The sequence below is a fragment of the Piliocolobus tephrosceles genome, chromosome 2 (assembly GCF_002776525.5).
Source record: "Piliocolobus tephrosceles isolate RC106 chromosome 2, ASM277652v3, whole genome shotgun sequence".
Classification (NCBI taxonomy): Eukaryota; Metazoa; Chordata; class Mammalia; order Primates; family Cercopithecidae; genus Piliocolobus; species Piliocolobus tephrosceles.
In genome coordinates, this window is record NC_045435.1 from 24,388,343 (window position 1) to 24,410,771 (window position 22,429).

The 22,429-nt window shown below is 36.2% G+C and overlaps 1 protein-coding gene across 3 annotated transcripts in view; it reads left to right on the forward strand.

Moving 5' to 3' along the window:
• The window catches only part of ROBO1 (roundabout guidance receptor 1), a 1,175,986-nt gene that overhangs the window by 823,582 nt on the left and 329,975 nt on the right, over positions 1-22,429 (forward strand). For all 3 annotated transcript variants that reach the window (XM_026457249.2, XM_026457251.1, XM_026457257.1), the window contains one exon: positions 13,702-14,028. In XM_026457249.2, the coding sequence (XP_026313034.1) occupies positions 13,702-14,028 (327 nt within the window). The remainder of the gene's footprint in view (positions 1-13,701; positions 14,029-22,429) is intronic.

Below are 22,429 nucleotides of genomic sequence, written 5' to 3' on the forward strand. Positions count from 1 at the left end.
GGTGTGGCGGTGTGGTGGTGTGGTGGTGTATACCTAGCTGGGTGTGGTGGTGTGGTGGTGTGGTGGTGTATACCTAACTGGGTGTGGTGGTGTACGCCTGTGGTCCCAGGTGGGAGGATTGCTTGAGCCTGGGAGGTTGAGGCTGCCGAGAGCCAAGGTCACACCACTGCACTCCAACCTGGGCGAAGACCTGATCTCAAGAAAAAAAAAAAAAAAAAGAAGAAGACGACGACGAAAGGGTGACCAAGCATCCTGGTTTACCAGGAACTGATTGAGGTAAACCTTATTAAAACTGGAACGATCCTGGTTAAACTGGGACGGTCCTGGTTAAACTGGGATGAATTGGTCAACTTAGGAGAAGGTTCCTGTATTTAAAAGCATTGGTTAATCTTACTAAGTCATCAATAAACTTGAAATACGTGCATTTTTTAATATATAGTTTTATTTGGAAGTTGGTTCAGAAGAAGAGATACTCCTGTTTTCAAACTGAGGGTATTTATTGGAAGGCATTTCTCAGAAGTTGGTCCTAAAATGATGAGATATGTCTAATTCTCGAACACATCAATATTTGGAATTATTAGCCTAATGGATAAATAAGAATTATAACTTGAATATCTCTCCAACTACAATTTAAAGTTATTTTGAGAATTAACAAATGTTTGAATGTTTTATTTCAAAGCTCTTTAAGGAATCAGATTCCCAAACTCTAGGGTATGTTAGAAATCACCTTGCACACCTGCAAAGACCAGTTACTAGTCTTTGTACCCAGAGAATATGATTGAATAGGTAAGAAAAGAGTTATCTGTATTTTAAACCTCGCTCTAGGTTTCTCCAAAGCAGATGTTTATGCATATATGTAGTAAACAAAATACTTATTTCAAAAGAAACATCCTCTTATTTTTTAAAAGTCTGTATTATATATTGTCCTAACATTAATGACAAAGTAAATTTATATATTAAAAAAACAAGAACCTTACGCTGCACCTCTATCTCAGTTGTAGTTTCTGTGCCAGTAGAAAGCTAGAGCAAAACCCAGTGTATTGAGATATATCAGTTATTACCAGTTATGACAGGCTGAGTAGGAAGAAAGTATATTTTGATAATGTAATTGGGTTTAATTTATTATTATTGAAGGATCTCACACATGCTTAAAAATAATCAAATGTGAAGTGAAAAATAATTTAAAATTTAAATAAGTGATTTTCCCTGGGCAGCATAGACCAGGAATTAGCTTGTAATGGCATGGAAGATAAGTAAGATAATTAGGTCTATTTGCCTTCTAAAGAGAAGCGGCAATTGATACCTGTTAATCGGTTTAAATCCATATCCAGTCTTTTAACTCCTGGGGATCACACAGGGCATGACTGAGCAGCTATGCGCCTCAGGGTTTGTGGTCTCTATTCATGTAATCTCACTCAGGCTTTTCACATTTCCAGGAAAGCTTATTTTTGTCAGAGGCATTTGCTCCCACTCATTCTAACTGTGCTGTATGCAGTTCTGCATACACAACTTTCACGTTTGCTTACTGGTTGTTATGGACCCCTATGTTACAAAGTTTTCTAAGAGGTATGTAAGTGCATATAGTGTCACTTGTCATTTGTATTAAGTTTGCATCTTTAATAGCTAGAAGAAAAGAGGGAGAGAGAGACAGGTACCACTGACTGTTTTTGGTTTTTTTGAAGGTTTTTTTTTTTTGCATTCTTGTATCACCAGTATCTGGTACAGACCTGGGGCAGTATACCTATATTTTGGGTGAATAAATGAATGCAAAAGAGTTAACAAAGGGTCAGTTTTATTTTCTCCATACTTTCCCAAAAAATGTTTGTTGATTTTTAGAACTTATAAAATAAAATATTTTATTATGAAAGTAACACCAGAAGATCATGGATTCTTTAGAAACGACACACGCTTAGAGAGAAGGAAACAAAAATTATACATTTCTCAACAGCCTCTAAGAAATAATGTTAAGATTCTTCTCAGACCTTTCTTCTACGTCTCTTTCTTTTTCTGTCTCTCTTTTCCTCAACCTGTCTTTTAAGCTAGAACTGTACAACTTACACCTCTGTTAATTCTTGTATTTATACCACACATGATACTGTGTGCAGGTTTCAGGTTTCAGTGTCCTCAGAATTAAATTTAAGGAGAGCTTCCAGCTATGAATGGGCCAAGAGCCTTGTATCGCCGATTGCTTACAGGAAGGCTGTGTCTTCAGGGCTCCCTTCCCTTGTGGATTTCTGCTTCCCATAAGCAGAATTAAGCCTATTCCTTATTTTCTCTTCGGCTCAGAGGTACACTGACTGCTCCAAGAATGATGCTTGTCTATACCACTAGGTATAAATACCTATGGGATCACTTAACGTTTTCTTCTTCCATTATTATTGATTATTCATTCAACAAATGTTTATTGAGTACCTGCCACATGCTAGGTGCTGTTCCAGGCAATAGGGATGTGGAAATATTTCAGTTACGGTTAATTATTTATTAATTAAACACAAGTATTTCAACAAAACAACTTTTTATGGCTTTCTTCCTTCAAAATTAAGAATTAAACCGCTTTCAAGATAGTTACTAAAGGAATAGATTTCCCTTTCAAAGTTGCATTAAAATACAAAATGATAAATGCATGTAGACATATTATCAATAATAAAATGTTTTTAGAATTAGGAAAATTTGGGGGATTCTAATGTTTTTGCATTAAAAGTTGTATATATGTTGAGCTGATTACATGTTAATAATTTTTAAAATATTTTATTTATGGCTTATTTTGTCTATTAGATCAACGAGACGTTTCTTTTGGAATGACGAATTATTTACTTACCCCTTTAGAAAATAAAGATTACTAATTACTCATGTAAATATTCACTAAAGTATGTACCATGGGATGCTGTTTCAGTATTTATGATTACTTAAAATTTAGATTGAAGTTAACGTTTGGAACACCTTTCAGATTTCTGTATCTTGTGTGCTAAATAATGAGAAGCTGCCTCTCAGTATCTTATGAGGGTGCCCTTAGAATCTGCAAGAGCTAAAGCCAAGATATGATGAGAAAGAGATGAGGAAGGTATCAGGAGAGGAAGAATGCAGTTAGTTTGCTAATGTGTAAAAGGTTTTCTTCAGAAATTCTTACTCATGTCAGAAGTACTGACTGAGTTTTTCAAATGAGTGAAGTTGACAGCATTCCTATAGGGATTTCTCGGTAATCCTTTAAAAGGTTATTTTAAGTATTTTGTTTTCTAAAAGTGTAATTGTTTTTAGACAGTTATCCTTAAAATTGCAATCCCATATGCTATCTTGCAGACATTAGTAACCCACCTAGAAGCAAGGGTTATTGAAGTATAACACAAGTGTGATTGCCTAATTCAAAAACTGGAAAGCTTTATTTTTAGTACTTTCATTGATTTTAGGTTGTTGACTTTTGGCGAATTATATCTGTAATATACAAATTCCATGAAAATCTAATGTAACTCTTTAGACAAAGAACTCAAAAATATTACTTTAATGATAATTTAAAAAACCCTCCTATGGTTAAGGAATTTTGTTATATTCATACTAATTTTTACATACTTTAAACGGATAGCTTGAAAACATTACAGTGAGAACACGTGGACACAAAGAGGGGAACCACAGACACTGGGGTTTACCGGAGGGTGGAGGTTGGGAGGAGGGAGAGGTTGAGAGAAAATACCTATCGGGTACCGTGCTTATCAGCTTGGTGATGAAATCATATGTACACCAAACCCCCATGACACACAGTTTACCTCTGTAACAAACCTGCACATGTACCCATGAGCCTAAAAGTAAAAAAAGAAAAAAAGTTTTTAGACACAAAAGCAAGATTAACTTCAGAAAAAAAAAAATTCTCTCCTTATAAATTTAAATTGAGAACAAAGTAGTTTTGGTAAGCAAGGTTTATTTTATAAGTTCTAAGAGTATTTTTAAGTTGCCACTTCAATAGAGGAATCTGCTCATGTTCTGTATATCGAGGTTATAGTTGGCTCAAATATATAACCATCTGCTATTTCTATATTGGAAAGAAATGAAGCGCAGGTTCACGTTGATTGCAGTACCATATAATTTGTTCTAATATAAAGAAAACTCAAGATTATAATTAACTATATTTCCATAGCAATAAAAAAATCATAGGACCACCCAAATACTGTTTTTCAGCATTGAAAATATTATCCAAACTCCTTTGTCAGTGAACATGTCAAAGGTCTGATTGGTTCTAACAGCTGAAATAAGCTACTATATTATATTATGTTATATTTGTTGTATTATATTCTATTTTCAGACCTAAATGTTTTGGTCCATTAGAATGAGTATTATGGATGCACAATTACAAACAGCCTATACTCTGGCTCCCCATAGTATATTTGTATTTTTAATGAAAAGGAAATGAAAAACAACATGACCATTCATTCAGTAATATTTTAAAAGCACTAGTGTGTCTTTAAAATTCTGAAAGCAATACGTTTACTCAGTGGATATATTTGGAATGTTTTCCACAAGGAACAGAGATGCTTTATTATAGATGGCTTTAGTTAGTCAGTCTCTGATGCTTCTTAGTAAAACAGTAAGTTGGCTATGTAAATGCTCTGGTTTTTTTTTTTTTTTTTTTTTTTTTTTCTTTTCTCTCTTTTGAATGATGCTTTGCTGGAATTGTGCCAAAACTTGCCAAGACCTGTGTAAGTGGAAAATTATTTTAAGTTGAATACTCAACTAAAACTAAAGATTTAGCTTTATTTTCAGTGCTTCTTAAAAATCTAGGGAAAATAATTAATTCTTCTACAGATTACTAAGAATCCTAATGTAATTCCACAAGAGAGTTAGGAGGAGAATCTAAAATCAAGTAATGGTGCTTATGACAACTTCCAAAATACTTGATTGATGGTTCCAACTCGTGGATCAATGTAATATTATTTTGCGCATTAGAACTTATGCTAACCTATAAAGTGTAGGTATTATTTTAGCCTCATTTTACAGATGGAGAAACCAATATTCAGAGAGGTTTTCTTTTTTTTTTTTTTTTTTTTTTTTTTTTTTGAGACGGAGTCTCACTCTGTCGCCCAGGCTGGAGTGCAGTGGCCGGATCTCAGCTCACTGCAAGCTCCGCCTCCCGGGTTCCCACCATTGTCCTGCCTCAGCCTCCCGAGTGAGAGTTTAAGTAATTTATTCGAGTTCAAACAACTCAGAAGTACCAGAGGCTAGATTTGAACCCAGAGCATTTGAATCCCGTCTCTAGTTTTAATTACTTTCCCCCCAGATGTTATAGTAGTTTATGTCCCTCTATCCTCACGCTGTTTCTTCCTCTGATTCCAGTTTCTTCTACTATTGTCTTATCTTGTATGGCTCTTATTTTTCAGTATTATCCGTGTTAATATTTCTGCCTCCCTTGGTAGACTTCAGGCTGTTAAGATCGGGGATTCTATTTCATGTTTCTTTGTGCTGCCAGTGCTTAACACAATTCATACTACAATCCAGGAGTAATATACAGTTAAACAACTGACGGATAGTTTGGTGGATGGGAGATTGAGAGAATTTGAACTTTAACACATGCAAAGATATTTGTTTGGTATTTTACAGAAAGTAAAATTCTTCAGTTTGCATGTTACTTGAGCATTTTCCTAAGGGGCAAATAGGAAAAATGAAATCAGCTAGCCAGCTTCAACCTTCCAATTCCCTTAGTTACAGCTCAGGATGAAATCCTGCCTGAATTGGTTCAATGGTGACAATTCTGCAGTTACTGCCCTTCTAGCTTCTATGACATTTGGGTCTCATGACAGAAAAGCCTCTCCTACTTAGTTGTCTATATATTATTAACAATGGGAAGGGGAGGCAAAATTGTTTCTAAAATTTAACTTATGCTACTGCCAATCTTTTTCGTATCTCTGGAGATATAGCCATACGATGTTAGATTCTTTAGGAATATTACAGAAACACCAGGCATTCACTCCTGGAATTTCCTTTTGGTCTATTTTGGTAACCATTTTAGGTGATAAATTCTACCAATGGCACTCAGTTAAATATTAGGGTTATTCTAAATTTTGGCTGGAGAAGTTCTCCTCTAAATAGTGTTTTCTTAGGTAGAAGTTTATAATCAAGAGACATTAGGATAAAACAAACTAGCTGAGGAAAATGGCATAACATAGTAATCATGTCGTTATTATAATCCATTCCATTTTCCTTGTATTCATGTACTATATATAATTTCAGGTGAAAGTATTTAGCTTTTTTTGTAGAGTGTGGACTGTTTTGATACTTCTTATTTCAATAGTAAGCATGAGTATTTGGAAATGTGTGTAACTTAATAGAGGATATTTAAATCTACTCTGCACAGTGAGTAATTAATGGGTGCTGCCTCCTTATTTTTTACCAAATGTCTTCTTGTAGGGTGAAATTCTGACAGGAAAATTACAGGATTAGTGCCCATGATAGGATTTATGTTAATAATTGGAGGCAGTTCTGCTCCTTAAAATGTAAATGGAGCTTAAATAAAAGTGTTAAGCAGCAAGGCTCTTTTAAGAATATATGTTTAGGCCGGGCGCAGTGGCTCAAGCCTGTAATCCCAGCACTTTGGGAGGCTGAGGCGGGTGGATCACGAGGTCAGGAGATCGAGACCCTCCTGGCTAACATGGTGAAACCCCATCTCTACTAAAAATTAAAAAACAAACACTAGCCGGGCGTGGTGGCGGCGCCTGTGGTCCCAGCTCCTCGGGAGGCGGAGGCAGGAGAATGGCGGGAACCCGGGGGGCGGAGCTTGCAGGGAGCCAAGATGGCGCCGCTCACTCCAGCCTGGGCCACAGAGCGAGACTCCGTCTCTTAAAAAAAAAAAAAAAAAGAATATAGATTTAAACCTACATATAAATATATAGGTTTTTATATATTATATATATAATTGCCTTGAGGCAATTCTATACATCCCTGTCCCCACCTTGGACAGATGTCGCCAAATTGTCTATTAATATTTATGGTGTGTCTGTCAGCTACTAACTGAATTTGTTCCTCTTGTGCTTTTAGAAGTTTTATAAGAATTTTTGTGCTGCAGGATACATTAATATGATATTTGATGGAGACAGATATTTTAATCATTTTAGGTTTTCTAAGTTTATACAGCAGAGTATGAAAACAGTTGGATCAAAACAAAACTACTAATAAAATAAATACTGTTTTTTCTCAGTCTCTTAAGAAACAGACCTGAAACACAAATAAACAAAACCATAAGATAAATATTAATGTCATGCTAGAAAAAAATATAAAATCATACATATGAATAAAGAATAAAATTATATATATAATTCTTTTAATACATATGTTTATGCTTACCTCAGCAGAATAGTAACAAGAGCAGTCTCTTTAATGGTTACGTTCTGTGTTTGTGTAAAAGTGACCTCTCAGAGGGGGAAGCAGTTTACATCCAACTAGGAGTTTGGTTTCCTCATCATAAATCTCATGTGACTTTGATGTATTTCCTTGAAATACTTAGCACTTACGTGTATATCTTTTTCCAGCTGTGGTTGTGTAAATATTTAGATATTTCAGTCACTCATGTTTATATTTTATCTTCCAACTGGACGGTTGTTGAAGGAATCCTCCCCTGCCCTTTCCCTGATGCTGGTCTTATCTGAAGTGAATTCTCAAGATTCTATCAGGATTCTTGCAGAGGGCAGTTGACAGTATCAGCGAGAGTATCATCCTTGTTCCTTTTTAAAAGCCTCACGTCATCAGTCTGTGGTTTCCCTCCTCCCCTCCTCTTTGTAACTATTACGTTTACTGTGCAGAATGTGGTTGAAACCTGGAAGTTGGTTCTGCCAATTGGGATATAGATTTTGTATCTTATTACATAAAATATATACAAATTAACATAACTAGAACGTAACTAGAGTGATGGTTATCAGATGTCTTATAGGAATGTGGAATTTACGATTGAGGAGAGAAAGCTTGTTATAAATAGTCAAGAATATTATATGTATACTGTACGTAAATATATAATATTATAAATGCGACAGAGTGAAGGTGGACACTACTTCTTTGCGGAAGATTGCAATCACTGATACCTGCTACTTGGAGCCTTTCGTCTGCACTCTTCTGAGATTTATATATGCTCTTCCATATTTGACCTGGTGTAACTCCCTTAAAGTTCTCCTTTGAGAAAGTGAGTCAGAGTTATATATATCCATGATATAGGTTATATATGGTATATTATATATAGGTTATATATATATTTATGATATAGGTTTTCAAAACCCTCAAATATATGGGCAGAAAAAGAGTTGGGAACCAATGATATTGAATTTTAATTGTGCAAACAATTGTGTAGGAATTGAGGTTCTCAAAATATGAAAAACTGATAATGTAAGGATATTTACTCAGCAGTGTGAGCTCATTTTTGGAGAAGATGGCACAATACGTGGAAAGCTTTCTGTCTCCATTTATTCATCATCAGGGTCTCTGCTGAGTGAAGTAACTATGAAATCCTTTACAGATAGATATTCTGTGCATGGGGAAACACAACAGATATCAACAGGTTTGACCGTTTCTTGATGTTTTTATCATCTCTATTTTAAAAGTAAGCAATCAAAGTGAACACCTCCAGTGTTGGAAGCAAGCATGAACAAGGCATGTTTCTCTGTGGATTTTAACTAATGAATGCAGTATTTATGGAATAGTTTGAAAGAGCAAGGACTTTGAATCTGACTAGGGTTGAACTCCAGCACTGCCACCTCCCAGCTGAATGACAGCTGAGAGTCTCGGTTCCTCCATATGGGCACAGATATAACAACACACACTTCATAAAGATGTTGTTGTAATAAAGAAGATGGTGGATAATTAATAGTAGTTTTCTTTTTCTTTTCTTCCTGCTTAGACTTTATAACAAATAATACTTCATTATACTTTTTAAATAAAGATGATGATTACCATTCATGGTTTTTATTATTGAAGTTAACCAATCACTCATAAATATCACTCAGAAATTGGAAGATCTTTTTTTTCCTGAAGTTTATACATTATGAGAAACGTGGGATTTCTGTATTTTGTTATAACCTCCAAAGGTATTGGCTTAATAGTCAAATAATAGGTTTTTTGCTGATCCTATTCGTTCTCCTCAAATTATCACATGCTCGATAGTGTATATTTTCTCTTGAAACGTGTTTCTTAGAAGCAAAGTTCAGTCAGTGGGATATTCTGCAAAAAATAAATAAATACATACATAATTAAATAAAAAAGAGTTCAGTGGCCAAATAAGTTGGGAAATGCTGCATATTATACCCCTCTTTTGTACTTCATAATATGCATTAGCAGACTAATCACCCTGAAAACTACAACTCTTCCTTGAAGCAACGCCTAGTAACAATCTGAAGAAAGACTATTTTTGAGAAATAGAGCCTTTTGAGAAATTTATCATTTAATAATATGGAAAACATTTTTATTGCTGAGATGTTTCATGAATTGTTCTGTACAAACATCATGGTACTAACTTGGTCCTGAGTTCCATTCCCAAAGCCATACTGGTTGTGGTTTCGCTATAGGGGACTGCAAATTAGGGACAGAGCAAACCCTCAGAAACACTGCCCTTTAGTGGAGCCTGGGTGACATCCAGATTCTGTAATTGGTCATGACTTCCTGTACATAATCCCTCTGGACTTAAACAAAAAACAATTTTAGAGACGGGGTATTACTCTGTTGCCCAGGCTGAAGTGCAGTGGGTATTCACAGGTGTGATCGTAGCACACTGCAGCCTCCAACACACGGGCTCAAGGGATCCTTCCACCTCAGCCTGCGGAGTCGCTGGGGCTACTCAGCTGGGCTTCCCCAGACGGTTTTGATCTTTCCTATGGATTTCATCAGTGGCTCTATTCTAATTGGCTTTCCAGCTGAGATTTCTTTTTCGAGGTCAAACTTAGGGACATACAATTGACAGCTTGTCAACACCGTTTGGATATTCTAGAAGTATCCCAAATTCTTCATGTCTCATACTGGATAGAATTCTCTCCTCGCCCTTCTTCCTTTTACCAAATTTCACTCTCTTATTCCCTACCTTCAGTGAGACTGCTCTTCCCCCATTACAGAGGCAAGAAACTAGGAAACGCCCTACCCTCTGCCTCTCCTCCATCCTGTGCATTTGCATTTCCTGTTCCTCCTCCATCCCGTGCATTTGCATTTCCTCTTTCTCCTCCATCCCGTGCATTTGCATTTCCTCTTCCTCCATACTGTCAGTGGCTAGATTCTGTTGATTTTATGAATTAATATCTTGAGATTCTTCCATCTGTTTTCCTTTCTGTCTGTTAATGTCTAAATTCTGGCTCTCGGATTTCTTTCTTTCTTTATTTTTGAGGCGGTGTCTCCCTCTGTCCCTGTGCTGGAGTGCAGTGGTGCGATCTCAGCTCACTGCAGCCTCGACTTCCCAGGCCCAGGCGATCATTGCACCTGAGCTCCTGAGTTGCTGGGATTACAGGTGTGCATCATACACCTGGCTAATTGTTTACATTTTTTTATAGAGATATGGTTTCCTTGTGTTGCCTAGGCTCGTCTTGAACTCCTGGGCTCAAGTGATCCTCCTGCCTTGACCTCCCAAAGTGCTGGAATTCCAGGCATGAGCCACCACGCCTGACCCTGGTTTTCAGATTTATTGCTTGAAATGAGTCCTCACTAATTCCTTCTTAGCTCATCCTGTTAAGTCCAGTTTCATGGTGCCAACAGTGAGCTCTTTAAAACCAGCCTTTATGATACTCATCCCTTGCTTAAAATTTTTTAATGGTTTCTGGTTGCCTTCCACTGGGTTCCAAAACTCTTGCTCAGTCTACAAAGCCCAAGATGTTACTTCTTTTAGCTATTTCTTCATACTTATATTTCACCATCTCCGAAATGCACTTTATACTGAGGCCGTGCTAAGCCACTTGCAGGTCCTGCAAGTGTACCACATTCTCCTGTACCTGGGCCTCTGGGTGAAATCATCTCCTGTCTTCCCTTTCGGACTCATTCTTCAAGGCTTATCTCAAATGTAATGTGTTTGAGTTTCTTCTCTGTCTTGCTCAGGCAATCTTAGGTACCCCTTCTTTGTAGTCTCATGACAACCTATATATCCCTATTTTCTATCTGAAATGGACTTTCAGATTCTAAAATAAAACTTCCTTTAATTAAATATCTCCTCAGCAGTCAATCCTCCTTAGCATCCACCTTTCAGAATTCCAGCCAAGGGTAAAGGCCAAGAACGTACTGTAATACTTAATCTTCTGAAGTTATATAGCACTGACTATTGTGACTAATCTAAAATCCAATCTGAATTTCACTTGGCTTCAACATAGCCTTAGAGAATATGAGTTTCCAAGTAATTTTGTGTTTTATATTGCTAGTTTATTTCCTCCCTTTCTAGAGCTTAGTTTCATTGAAAGAATCTATAACATGTTGTATATATGCACTAAGCTAAAGTTATTAGTGTTTCAGATTATAAAACTATTAGCATTTCAAATTATAATTTTTGTTTCATGGTGGACATAAATAATAGATCTATTATTCATTAATTCATTTCACTAAGAAAAAACATTAGTTGGAGGAGTCACAAATTAGAAACATACAAATAAGCCTCATGTAGGCCTTACAGTCTATTAAAGGTTGAATGTATACATATTAGTCATAACTTTTTAAAATAAAATATTTTCCTGTCTTGTCATAGAATGCATGATTCTTAAACTTCATCTCATTCTGCCTAGTTAGGTCTTTCTTGTCAGCACTTCATTCTTTTTTGTCATTTACTCAACACATGGTTTACTGAGTACTATAATGTGAACAGCACTCTGCCAAGCATAAGGGAAATACCGTGAGCAAAACCAGACCCGCAGATCTTACAGAAGGGTGGGAAAAACAGACAAATAGCATCAGACAAATAGATTTATATATTGTGATTCTTATCAGTCTTACCATGGGTAGCTATATAGTGCTATTTAGGTTTATAAAACCAACATTTAACTTTCTTGTAAAGATTAGGGAGAGCAGAGATTTGAAATAAGAGTAGGTGTATATTCTACTGTAAGATTATTTCAAGCCCAGACCCTGTGGTACGCATAAGTCATGTGGCAGTAGGATGTGCAAGGTATCTGTGGAGCTAACAGAAGTCAGGCTGAAGACAGCAGAGAAAGGCATGGAACAGGAAGTGTCTAGACAGCTGGATCAGGGAATGAACATGTTAGCTCTTGCAGGTCTAGTTAAAGACTTAGCTTAAGAGCAATAAGTTTATTTTAAGAGCCACTGAAGTAGAGGACAACCCACATTATATTTGCATTTCAGAGCCTTCATCTGGCTACACTGAAGTGAAACTATTTCAGAGGCTTTCCTATGTCCTGGTAGAAAGGGACGGTAATTGGACTTGTGATGGTAGCTGGCTATAGAGACGAGGCTAAGCAGATTGATTTGAGAACTTTTTTTGTCGCCCAGGCTGGAGTGCAGTGGCCGGATCTCAGCTCACTGCAAGCTCCTTCTCCCGGGTTCCCGCCATTCTCCTGCCTCAGCCTCCCGAGGAGCTGGGACCACAGTTGCCGCCACCTCGCCCGGCTAGTTTTTTGTATTTTTTAGTAGAGACGGGGTTTCACTAGGTTAGCCAGGATGGTCTCGATCTTCTGACCTCGTGATCCTCCCACCTCGGCCTCCCAAAGTGCTGGGATTACAGGCCTGAGCCACCGCGCCCGGCCTAATTTGAGAACTTTTTGGGAGGAATTTGGGAAGGACTAGGGGACAGAAAGAGAGGAAGACTGGTTTCTACTTTGCCTTATTCATGGGCCTTGAAATACTAGATGAGGGCAAAGTTTGGGACTCTATTCAGTAAGGCTTTTGGCTGTCGAATTTGAGAAATCTTTGATAAATTTGTATTTACTCTATATAAGCAGAAATAAGATAGGAATGTTATAAAATATGAAACATCATTCCTGTTTTTGAGATTATAATCTCATTGGAAACAATGAGGTACAGACACAGAGAATATTTAAATGACATAGACACTCAGGGCTTCATGTATTAAGTAACATGTAAGGTACAGAATGAAGCCCCTCACTCAACATCCTTTGCCATTTAATCGTATATTTAATTATTGAAACTCAGGTACTTAGCATTTCACCTCTGAAGTCGATTAAAATATAAATTATTAATAAAATTAATTTATTAATAAAACTGGGGAAGTGTATATACTTTTTATTATTTAGGAACATATAAAAGTCTACATAAAGGCCAGTTCTATTATATATTTGAATGTAAATGTTCATTAGTATATAGCATATGTTTTGTTAAAGTGTTGACGGATGTTTGTTGAAAAGGAGATTCCAGGGAGCCGTGCCATTATTTGTAATACTCGGAAAGCCATTCAGTACTTCTCTACCGCAGTCCTCTGCAGAAATAGGCACATGCATGATATAGACAGGCAATGTAATGGGTTCTGAAAGGACTTGTGGATAAGGGATTTGAGGAGCAGACAGGATTTGCACAGACAGTGTGTAGGCTAGAGAAGTTTCTGAGTGGAGACTCAAAAGGATTCAGGAATTGGAAGGTGTAGTCAAGGCAGACACCAGAAATATTGTTAGTAAATAGGGTAGGAAGGGTAGGCTAATGTTATGCAGTGTTTAAACAGTAATGGTTAAGCCGATGCTTTTGAAATAAGCGATTAACTGTTTTCAAGTGATATTTGAAGATATTTTGTCAATTTTATCTTTTCTGCAGGCTCCCGTCTTCGTCAGGAAGATTTTCCACCTCGCATTGTTGAACACCCTTCGGACCTGATTGTCTCAAAAGGAGAACCTGCAACTTTGAACTGCAAAGCTGAAGGCCGCCCCACACCCACTATCGAATGGTATAAAGGGGGAGAGAGAGTGGAGACAGACAAAGATGACCCTCGCTCACACCGAATGTTGCTGCCAAGTGGATCTTTATTTTTCTTACGTATAGTACATGGACGGAAAAGTAGACCTGATGAAGGGGTCTATGTCTGTGTAGCCAGGAATTACCTTGGAGAGGCCGTGAGCCACAATGCATCGCTGGAAGTAGCCAGTAAGTAAACTGGGCTTTCTGTGTTTGGCAGGGGGAGTGGCAGAATGGCATCATTTGTTTGATCATGGCAATGAAAAGTCGAATTTGTATCCTAGGCCTTACCTGAGGATAATCTCTAGCTTTATATATGAATACAATCTACTATTTGAGTTTTCTGTGTTTCTCATCCTAACTTGTTATTCAGGCTAAATTGGGATTTACACAGCGTTGATTAATGATTTGACTTTTGATTGGGAGTGATTTTCTGTTGGAAAGTTTTGTTAAAATTTTTCTACCCCCTCCTTTGTTACTTTTAAATGTATTGAATAGGGGACCATGTGCTGCCTATAGTTCAGCTACTTGAGACACTGAGGCAAGTGAATTGCTTGAGCCCAGGAGTTCTGGGCTGTACTGCACCCTGCCCACTGGGTGTCCAAACTGAGTTTGGCATCGGTATGGTGACCTCCTGAGAATGGGGAACCACCAGGTTGGCCTAAGGAAGGGTGAACAGGATCAGGTCAGAAATGGAACAGATCAAAACTCCCAGGCTGATCAGTAGTGGGATCATGCCTGTGAATAGCCAAAAAATACACACATGCACGCACGCACACACACACACACACGCATACGCACACTCGCACACGCACGTGCACGGACACGTGCACGCGCACGCACATGCACCACGCACACGTGCACACGCGCGCACACACGTGTGCACACATGCATTTATACATATCTACATATGAGAATTTGTCTATAAGATACTGTGGGATTTAAAAATGTGTCTTCATTAAGAAAAATACTTTCAACTGGCAGTTTAAGTTAGGGTTTTAACCATTTCTAATTCTTAGAAATATATTTCTATTAAAACTATATCAAAAAAGTATAAGTATATGCCTTATATTTTATTTTCTTGGCTACTGTGGGGTGCCTTTGGAAGGAAACAGGTGTATGTTATCCTCAAGTAGTTGGTGGTTCAGTTTATTTACACTAGCAACAAATACAGTTTATTTGAAATTACCCTCAAGAAGGATTTATTGACTAATCATTGAACTGTTGTGTCTATAGGCTAGATTTGTACTGCAGTTGAATAAGAATTGGGCTTCTTTTATTTTCTATCTACATTCAAGGAGTAGCCAAAATGATTCATTTTCTTGAAAGGATCCTGCTGTATATAATATGACAAAAATTGAGAATTGCATAGGGATTGGACAGACAAAGGAAATTTAGATAAAATTCACTTTATATATAATTTTCTATAAAACTATATACATAACTATATATATATTTGTATATGTTTTTCCAAGATAATTGATATGTTCAAAATTTTAATTATATAAAAAAGTTTATGTTTGAAATTTTAATTCTATAATTAGTTTTCATAGTCTCCAAAGTTGTCTTCAATATTCAAATATAACTTAAATAAGTATAAAATGATGCATGTATATAATTATGAAATTATAAATGTGGAAAGGAATTTAGAGACAGATTATTCCAACGCGATCATATTGCTAACGTGAAAGCAGCCCCGGAGAATGTGAATGATTTGATCGCTCTCCCACAGCCTCATGTCACCTAAGACAGAATGCCAAAAGTGTCTGATATGGGCGTAAAATATAATTAGATACAATAAAAATTAAAGCAGCCATTTACAACTATGTTGAAACTAACTATTCATTTTAAAAATATTTCCTTGAAGTTCTCCAATCCAGTTGATATTTGCCTATTCACAGTTAACTAACAATGAACCTTACAGCCTTTCTCTTAGTGTCTTGATTCTCAGTAAAGGTCTGGGAACTAAATTAGTGAGGTAAATGACAGCTGTCATCATCACAGAAGGCTAGTTTTGTTTGTTTGTTTGTTTGTTTTTTAAGTCCAACTTGAAATGTAGCCCATGCAAAATAAGTTTAAATGTTTGACCTATTTATAAAAGAACGTATAGTCCTCCCTCGGTATTCACGTGCACTGGTTACAGGACTGCTGTATATACAAATACCCATGGATGCTCAAATTCTTGATATATGACATAGTATTTACACATAACCTATGCACGCCCTCCCCCATATACTTACAAATATGTTTGGATTACCTTCAATAGGTCTTAGAGTAATTGTTGCTATACTGTATTGTCTAGGGGATAATCGCAAGAGTAAAAAAGCCATTCATATTCAGTATAGATGCTATCATTTCTTTTCCCTTAATATTTTCCATCTGTGACTGGTTGATTCCACAGTTGCAGAGCCCATGGATATAGAGGACCAACTGCATATTTTGATAAAGTCCTATTTCAGAGTTATGGTATTAGTATCTTTATAACTATTGACACATTTATATTGAAGAATAATTATTCTCTGTGGAGATAAAACTAAGTTATCTGAAAACTAATTTAGAGGATTAAAAAGGTGATAGAGATAACCTAAACCAGCTCCTATTCTGGTAGGTAAGAAGCTACAGAGGGTAAAATAGTGATTTTTGTTTGTTCTCTGGAATCATAATTGCTACTAAGTGAGGTATTTACCAACTTTGATGTTTTCAGATATCAAAAATCACTTTTTTTCTGTATTATTTCCTACTCTGCTTGTGTTTTTATCACTGTCAGAAGTTTTTAAAAAGTTACAGACTTGAATAAAAGGACTGAATGCTTACTTCCTAGAGCTTCGTTTTCAAACACCTTTAGTTTTACCCCCGCATGATCAAGGTACTTTGAAGGCACGAGGATGTAGACGGTTGTCTTTTCTAACCTGGCTTTTGTGTAGATATTTTAAAGTACTATTAGTTGCCAGTTAAGTTCTCTTTCTTAGCTAGACATTCCATTACCTTGAGAGGCCATTATGGGAAAAGCTTTCTAGGCTTAGTCAACAAATACACAATCATGGAGTTGAAACCAGCCATAAGATCATTATATCACTTTTACCGGCAAAATATTAAAATACAGAGCCCCTGAATGTGTGGCTCATAAGTTTTAGGATGATGTTCATCATTATGTCTCCAAAATGTTTTCAAGCTCCCGAGAACAAAGAACATTATAATTGACTGAATGCAATTTAATATATGTAGTTTAAAAATACTTTAAGGTATTATTCAGGAACAATTAATATACTTTTAAATGGGGAAATACATATATATAGAGAGAGAGTAAATAGTTATCAAATATAGTTTGACATTAATAAGGATAGTTTTATAATAAGCATTCTTATTAGTGATAATAAATATTTGAAACCCTGGGCCAGGCGCAGTGGCTCATGCTTGTAATCCCAGCACTTTGGGAGGCTGAGGCAGGCAGATTGCCTGAGGTCAGGAGTTTGAGACCAGCCTGGACAACATGGTGAAACATCGTCCCTACTAAAAATACAAAAATTAGCTGGGCATGGTGGCACATGCCTATTAATCCCAGCTACTCAGGAGGCTGAGGCAGGAGAATTGCTTGAACCCGGGAGGCAGAGGTTGCAGTGAGCCGAGATCACACCACCGCACTCCAGCCTGAGCGACAGAGTGAGACTCCGTCTCAAAAAAAAGGAAAACAAAACAAAAAGAGAAACCCTGAAAAAAGTTGAGTAGTGTTTGCTTTGAATAATTTTTATAGTAGTTTAATTGCAGTTATTAAAAGCATGTTTTTAGCTGGATATGGTGGCACACGCCTATAATCCCAACAGTTTGGGAGCCCAAGACAGGGAATCACTTGAGGCCAGGACTTTGATATCAACCTGGGAAACACAGCAAGACCTCATTTCTGCAAAGAGTAAAAAAAAAAAAGAAAAAAAGCTGGTCATGGTGGTGCATGTCTGTAGCGGCAGCTACTCTGGAGGCTGAGACAGGAGGATTTCTTGGGTGCTGGAGATTTAGGCAGCTGTGAGTCATGATTGCCTCCCTGCCCTCCAGCCTGAGTGACAGAGTATAAACTTGTCTCAAAAAGAAACACAAAACATATTTTCATTTGGGCAAATTGTATGATTTAGACACAAATTTATTGGAAAAATTAAATACTCTGTAGTTAAAAAGATTTTGTGTGTTTACAAAGTCTAGAAACTATTATTTAGAAAAATCGGCCGGGCGCGGTGGCTGAAGCCTGTAATCCCAGCACTTTGGGAGGCCTAGACGGGCGGATCACGAGGTCAGGAGATCGAGACCATCCTGGCTAACACGGTGAAACCCCGTCTGTACTAAAAATACAAAAATGAGCCGGGCGTGGTGGCGGCGCCTGTGGTCCCAGCTACTCGGGAGGCGGAGGCAGGAGAATGGCGGGAACCCGGGGGGCGGAGCTTGCAGGGAGCCAAGATGGCGCCGCTCACTCCAGCCTGGGCCACAGAGCCAGACTCCGTCTCAAAAAAAAAAAAAAAATCATGCTACAGTGCACTACAAATGGATATGTAGTAATTTCATTCACTGCATTTCAGTTATTTATCTTAGGCAATGGGTACTGCTAATTCACCATTTTGAAGACGTTTCAGTCCTAAAGCCAAAACTAGCTTTTTGTATGTGACATAAACAGGGTAAAGGTGAGGGGAAAGCATGGGCTTTATTTGCTGTCAGTTAAGCCTATAAAGTAGTTATAGTTTGGGTTTTATTTTTTCCTGGAAAATATTACTACCTAAAAAAATGTTTCCTCAGTTTAGGTACCAGAAGTTCGATGAGAACTATTCTTACTTTCCCTAAGGCTCAGACGCAGGAAGGCAAAGATTGCATCTAATTGCTTAGTGAAACTATCGCCCCAAGTAAAATCACTGAGGAAAAATGTCTTGAGGCAACCCAGGTTTCATAGCGCAGTTGCTGGTAATGCTTTTAAAAACATTTCTATGTGTTTTATTTGCCTTTAAACCAAGTTTTACAGCTGTAACAACAACTGTATTTCTTGGTTCCTAACAATTGTCGACCTCTCAAACATTGAAAAAAATTTAATATAGAATGCCATTTAAAACCTTTATTTCTGTACAGAAATAATATTTTTGTCTATTGTGCCTTTAATATTTATTTAAGCTGAAGTAATGCACCAAAGTTATTCTATTTATGTTATTTGGGGGAGTATTTTTATTTTCATTTATATCCCAATTATAACAAGGGTAGACCTCAGAGCAGATACTGGTTTATGTTTTGCTGCTGTTCTTTACTGTGTAGTAAAAGCTATAAACCTTTTTCTCAAAAACAGTTTTGGTGCAGTTAAAGTTACCTCACACAATTATAAAGTCAAAACATTGGAATGCTAAGAAATGTGTAGTTTTTATTTCTAATGTTTTCACTTGTAATTATTTGAAGTTTGATTTTATAAAACAATTTTTATGCACAAATATGGTTTTAAAATTTATATTTCATTGACTATTTTTCTTTGCAAACCAATAATCACCTCTTGATGAGAATATGAAATTATTTAATTTAGAATACTTTGCTGTTTTTAAGACATAAAAATTCACTATTCGTCTAATTCAGTTTCAAACTCACCTTTCTAAGAAGGTCTTATGAGTAGTATTTTCTTGCTTATTTTGGATCAGCTCTATTTAAAAGCTTATTAGGAAAATATTTTGTGGGTCTATTCTCCTGTACCCAATATCACCAATGATTAATCTTAGAACTGCATGTTATGCCTGCCACAAATTGATAGTACAGATCTTTGACACAACTTATATTTAATACGTAATTTGATCTTGGATAATTACACTGAAGTTTAAAGAAAGTTAATGTGAACCTTGACCCTCATGTTTTCCATTGTAGAACATGGCTGTCAACATCATCTGCTAAGCAGTGGACAGTTAGCATATGGCTATTTGTTTCCATTTAAGCTGTTTTCTCCTGAGGAAGAGAAATTCCCTCCAGACTAGGCAGACATCTGCTGGCTATCTTAGCAGCAAAACCATAGAAGAAGTAATTTACCTTAAAGTGTATATATATTTTGTTAATTAAAGATTATGTCTTCTTTAGATTTTACTAACTGGAGTGCTTTTTAATAGTAATTGCTTTGAAGTAAAATGTATGCATTTTGAAGGAATATTTTCTCGCTGCTTTCAATGTTATTTCATTGTTATTAGTAGTAAATTATGCTTCTTAAAGTGTCTTAGAATTCAGATTATACAGTTTTCCTCATGCGGGTAAAACGAGAGCGTGAACTGACCATGCATGCTGAGTAGCCACATGTTTACCTAGGTAGGACAGAATGTATTTCCAAAATCCAGTCCATGGACGATGGAAGAATTACTCCTAGGGGTCACATGGTTCAGATGAGGTGAAGTGGAGTGGAAATAGCATATGCTATTATAAAATACTGATTGATTGATTGATTGGTGTGTGTGTCTGTGTCTATGTGTGAATCAGGAAGATTGAGGGAAGGAAAGATTTGTTCGATATCAAAGAGCAGATCGGTGATAGCATGAAGACCGGAAATTGGGTCCTCCATTTTGAGCTTAGAATAGATGAGAATCCCTGACTTCTGAGATACCAGCACCACAGCTTAGAACTAACTCTTGGCAAAAGTGGATGGTCTTTGGTGAGGGCAGAAAAGCCATATATAAATATATGTATGTGAAAACACACACATATATGTATATATCTTTACATGACAGACTTTTTATATTTGAAATTGAACTAGCTTTATATTGCATCTTTTAAAATATTCCTTGTTTCCTCTACTTTTGTCTTTTAAAAATATGTACCATTTGAAAATGCTTTGATCAGATTCTAGAACATTTTTATACATCTTATTTTTATTTTCAGTATTCAAAGGAAGACTGTTAAAGGGTGGTTTAGTTTAACAATTTTAAACACCATGTTACTTTTTTGTACACTTATACTCTAAAGTGTACTGGCTCTTTATTCCAAAAGTGATTGATGATTAAATGAAATAACGCATGTAAAATATATAACACAGTTACTAGCACATGGTTATAATTCATAAGTGTCAATTGTTGTTGCTATTGTTTTCACTACTTTTTTCTCTTTATGTCCATTATGGTTAGACAGTAGAGAACTGAAAGATTATTTAAACAAATCCTCTTATCTGAAGGGGACTTGGACAGTTCTGATTTCGAAAATGAGATCAGTTCTTACTTTATGTTGAATTTGAAGATATATTTGCTAAGATACTAAAATTTAAATAAAATGCTTCAGTTATTAAGTTTCTTTAATTTCTGATTAAGTAAATAATATACTGAAAATACTAAATTCCATCTTGAATTGAAACCAATCATGTGGGAAATTGACCCTTCGGATCCTCATTGGTGATGCAGGACATGCAAATAGTCTTGAGTCCACTCAGTATTGTTTCAGAAACAAATTTATTTTTGTAATTTTTATATTCAAATTTTCTTTTTCAATTTATATTTGTACAGTTAAGAAGCAATACTGCTAAGTTCCATGACATGATTTTATTTATTAAAGACTTTTTTGCTGTCACTCAGAATGTGTTCTTCTGTCATTGCCTTGCATAATAATATATTTGGATTTTTATTAATATTTTATCATCTCAAATGACCAGAAAAAAAAATCAGAAAATCATGATATCTCACTGATGTCAGTAAGTAGCAAGTCCATCAGTCCACCTGTTGCATCCAAATATCAGGTTTAAATTGTTTCATAAGTGAGGTATAGGCACATTATCTCTTCAAGTAAATATTAGCATGAATTCTGTATTTGATGAGAAAAAAGCAGAAGTATTTGGATATACATTAAGAAAAAAGACACTTTTCATTTTCTTTTGAAAGCACATAAAGTTCTCTTTATGTTTTTGGATTTTGCTTTCCAAAGAGTAGTTAATATGAAATATCAAAATGGAAAGTTATATTTCATAATCCATATAGAGATTTCAATGCTAATGGGCAGAAAGAGGAGATTTGAGTTTCAATGGGCATTTCAGCAAAAAAGGACAGTTTGCTGACCGTTTCGGCATGCGTGTTAGACAAGATGGCTGTGTCAGAGAATGGAATATTCATTCTAGCAATAAATAACCTCAGGTTATAGTCTATCTTAAAACTAGTTTAGTTAAACAGATTATAGGCTCACATATCTGTTTAGTTAGCTTCTTATTCAGACTGTATTTTTTTTCTATTTAATCTCACAGAAGTATATATTAATCTTTAGCAACTTTCTAGAAAGATCTTAGAGTGGGAGTACTTTACCCAATTTCCTTTTTTATTATCCATCACAGGTCCACGAAGATGATTTATGAGCTTACAAAAATCATTTTTATAAAAATAGTATAAAATTATATTTTACATTCTGATTGCGGAAGTAATCTATGGTAATTATAGAATACTTTTAAAATACATACATGCATTTGCAATCCCACTATCCAGAGATGAATACTATTGCACTCTGGGTGCATATCTGTCTAGTCTTTTTTTCCTGCACGTTGTGTACAGAACGATCCTATAAGCAGGTATTTCATGTGTATTTTCTTACTTTCTGTGGAAAGCTATTTACTGTTCAGTAATATTTACTC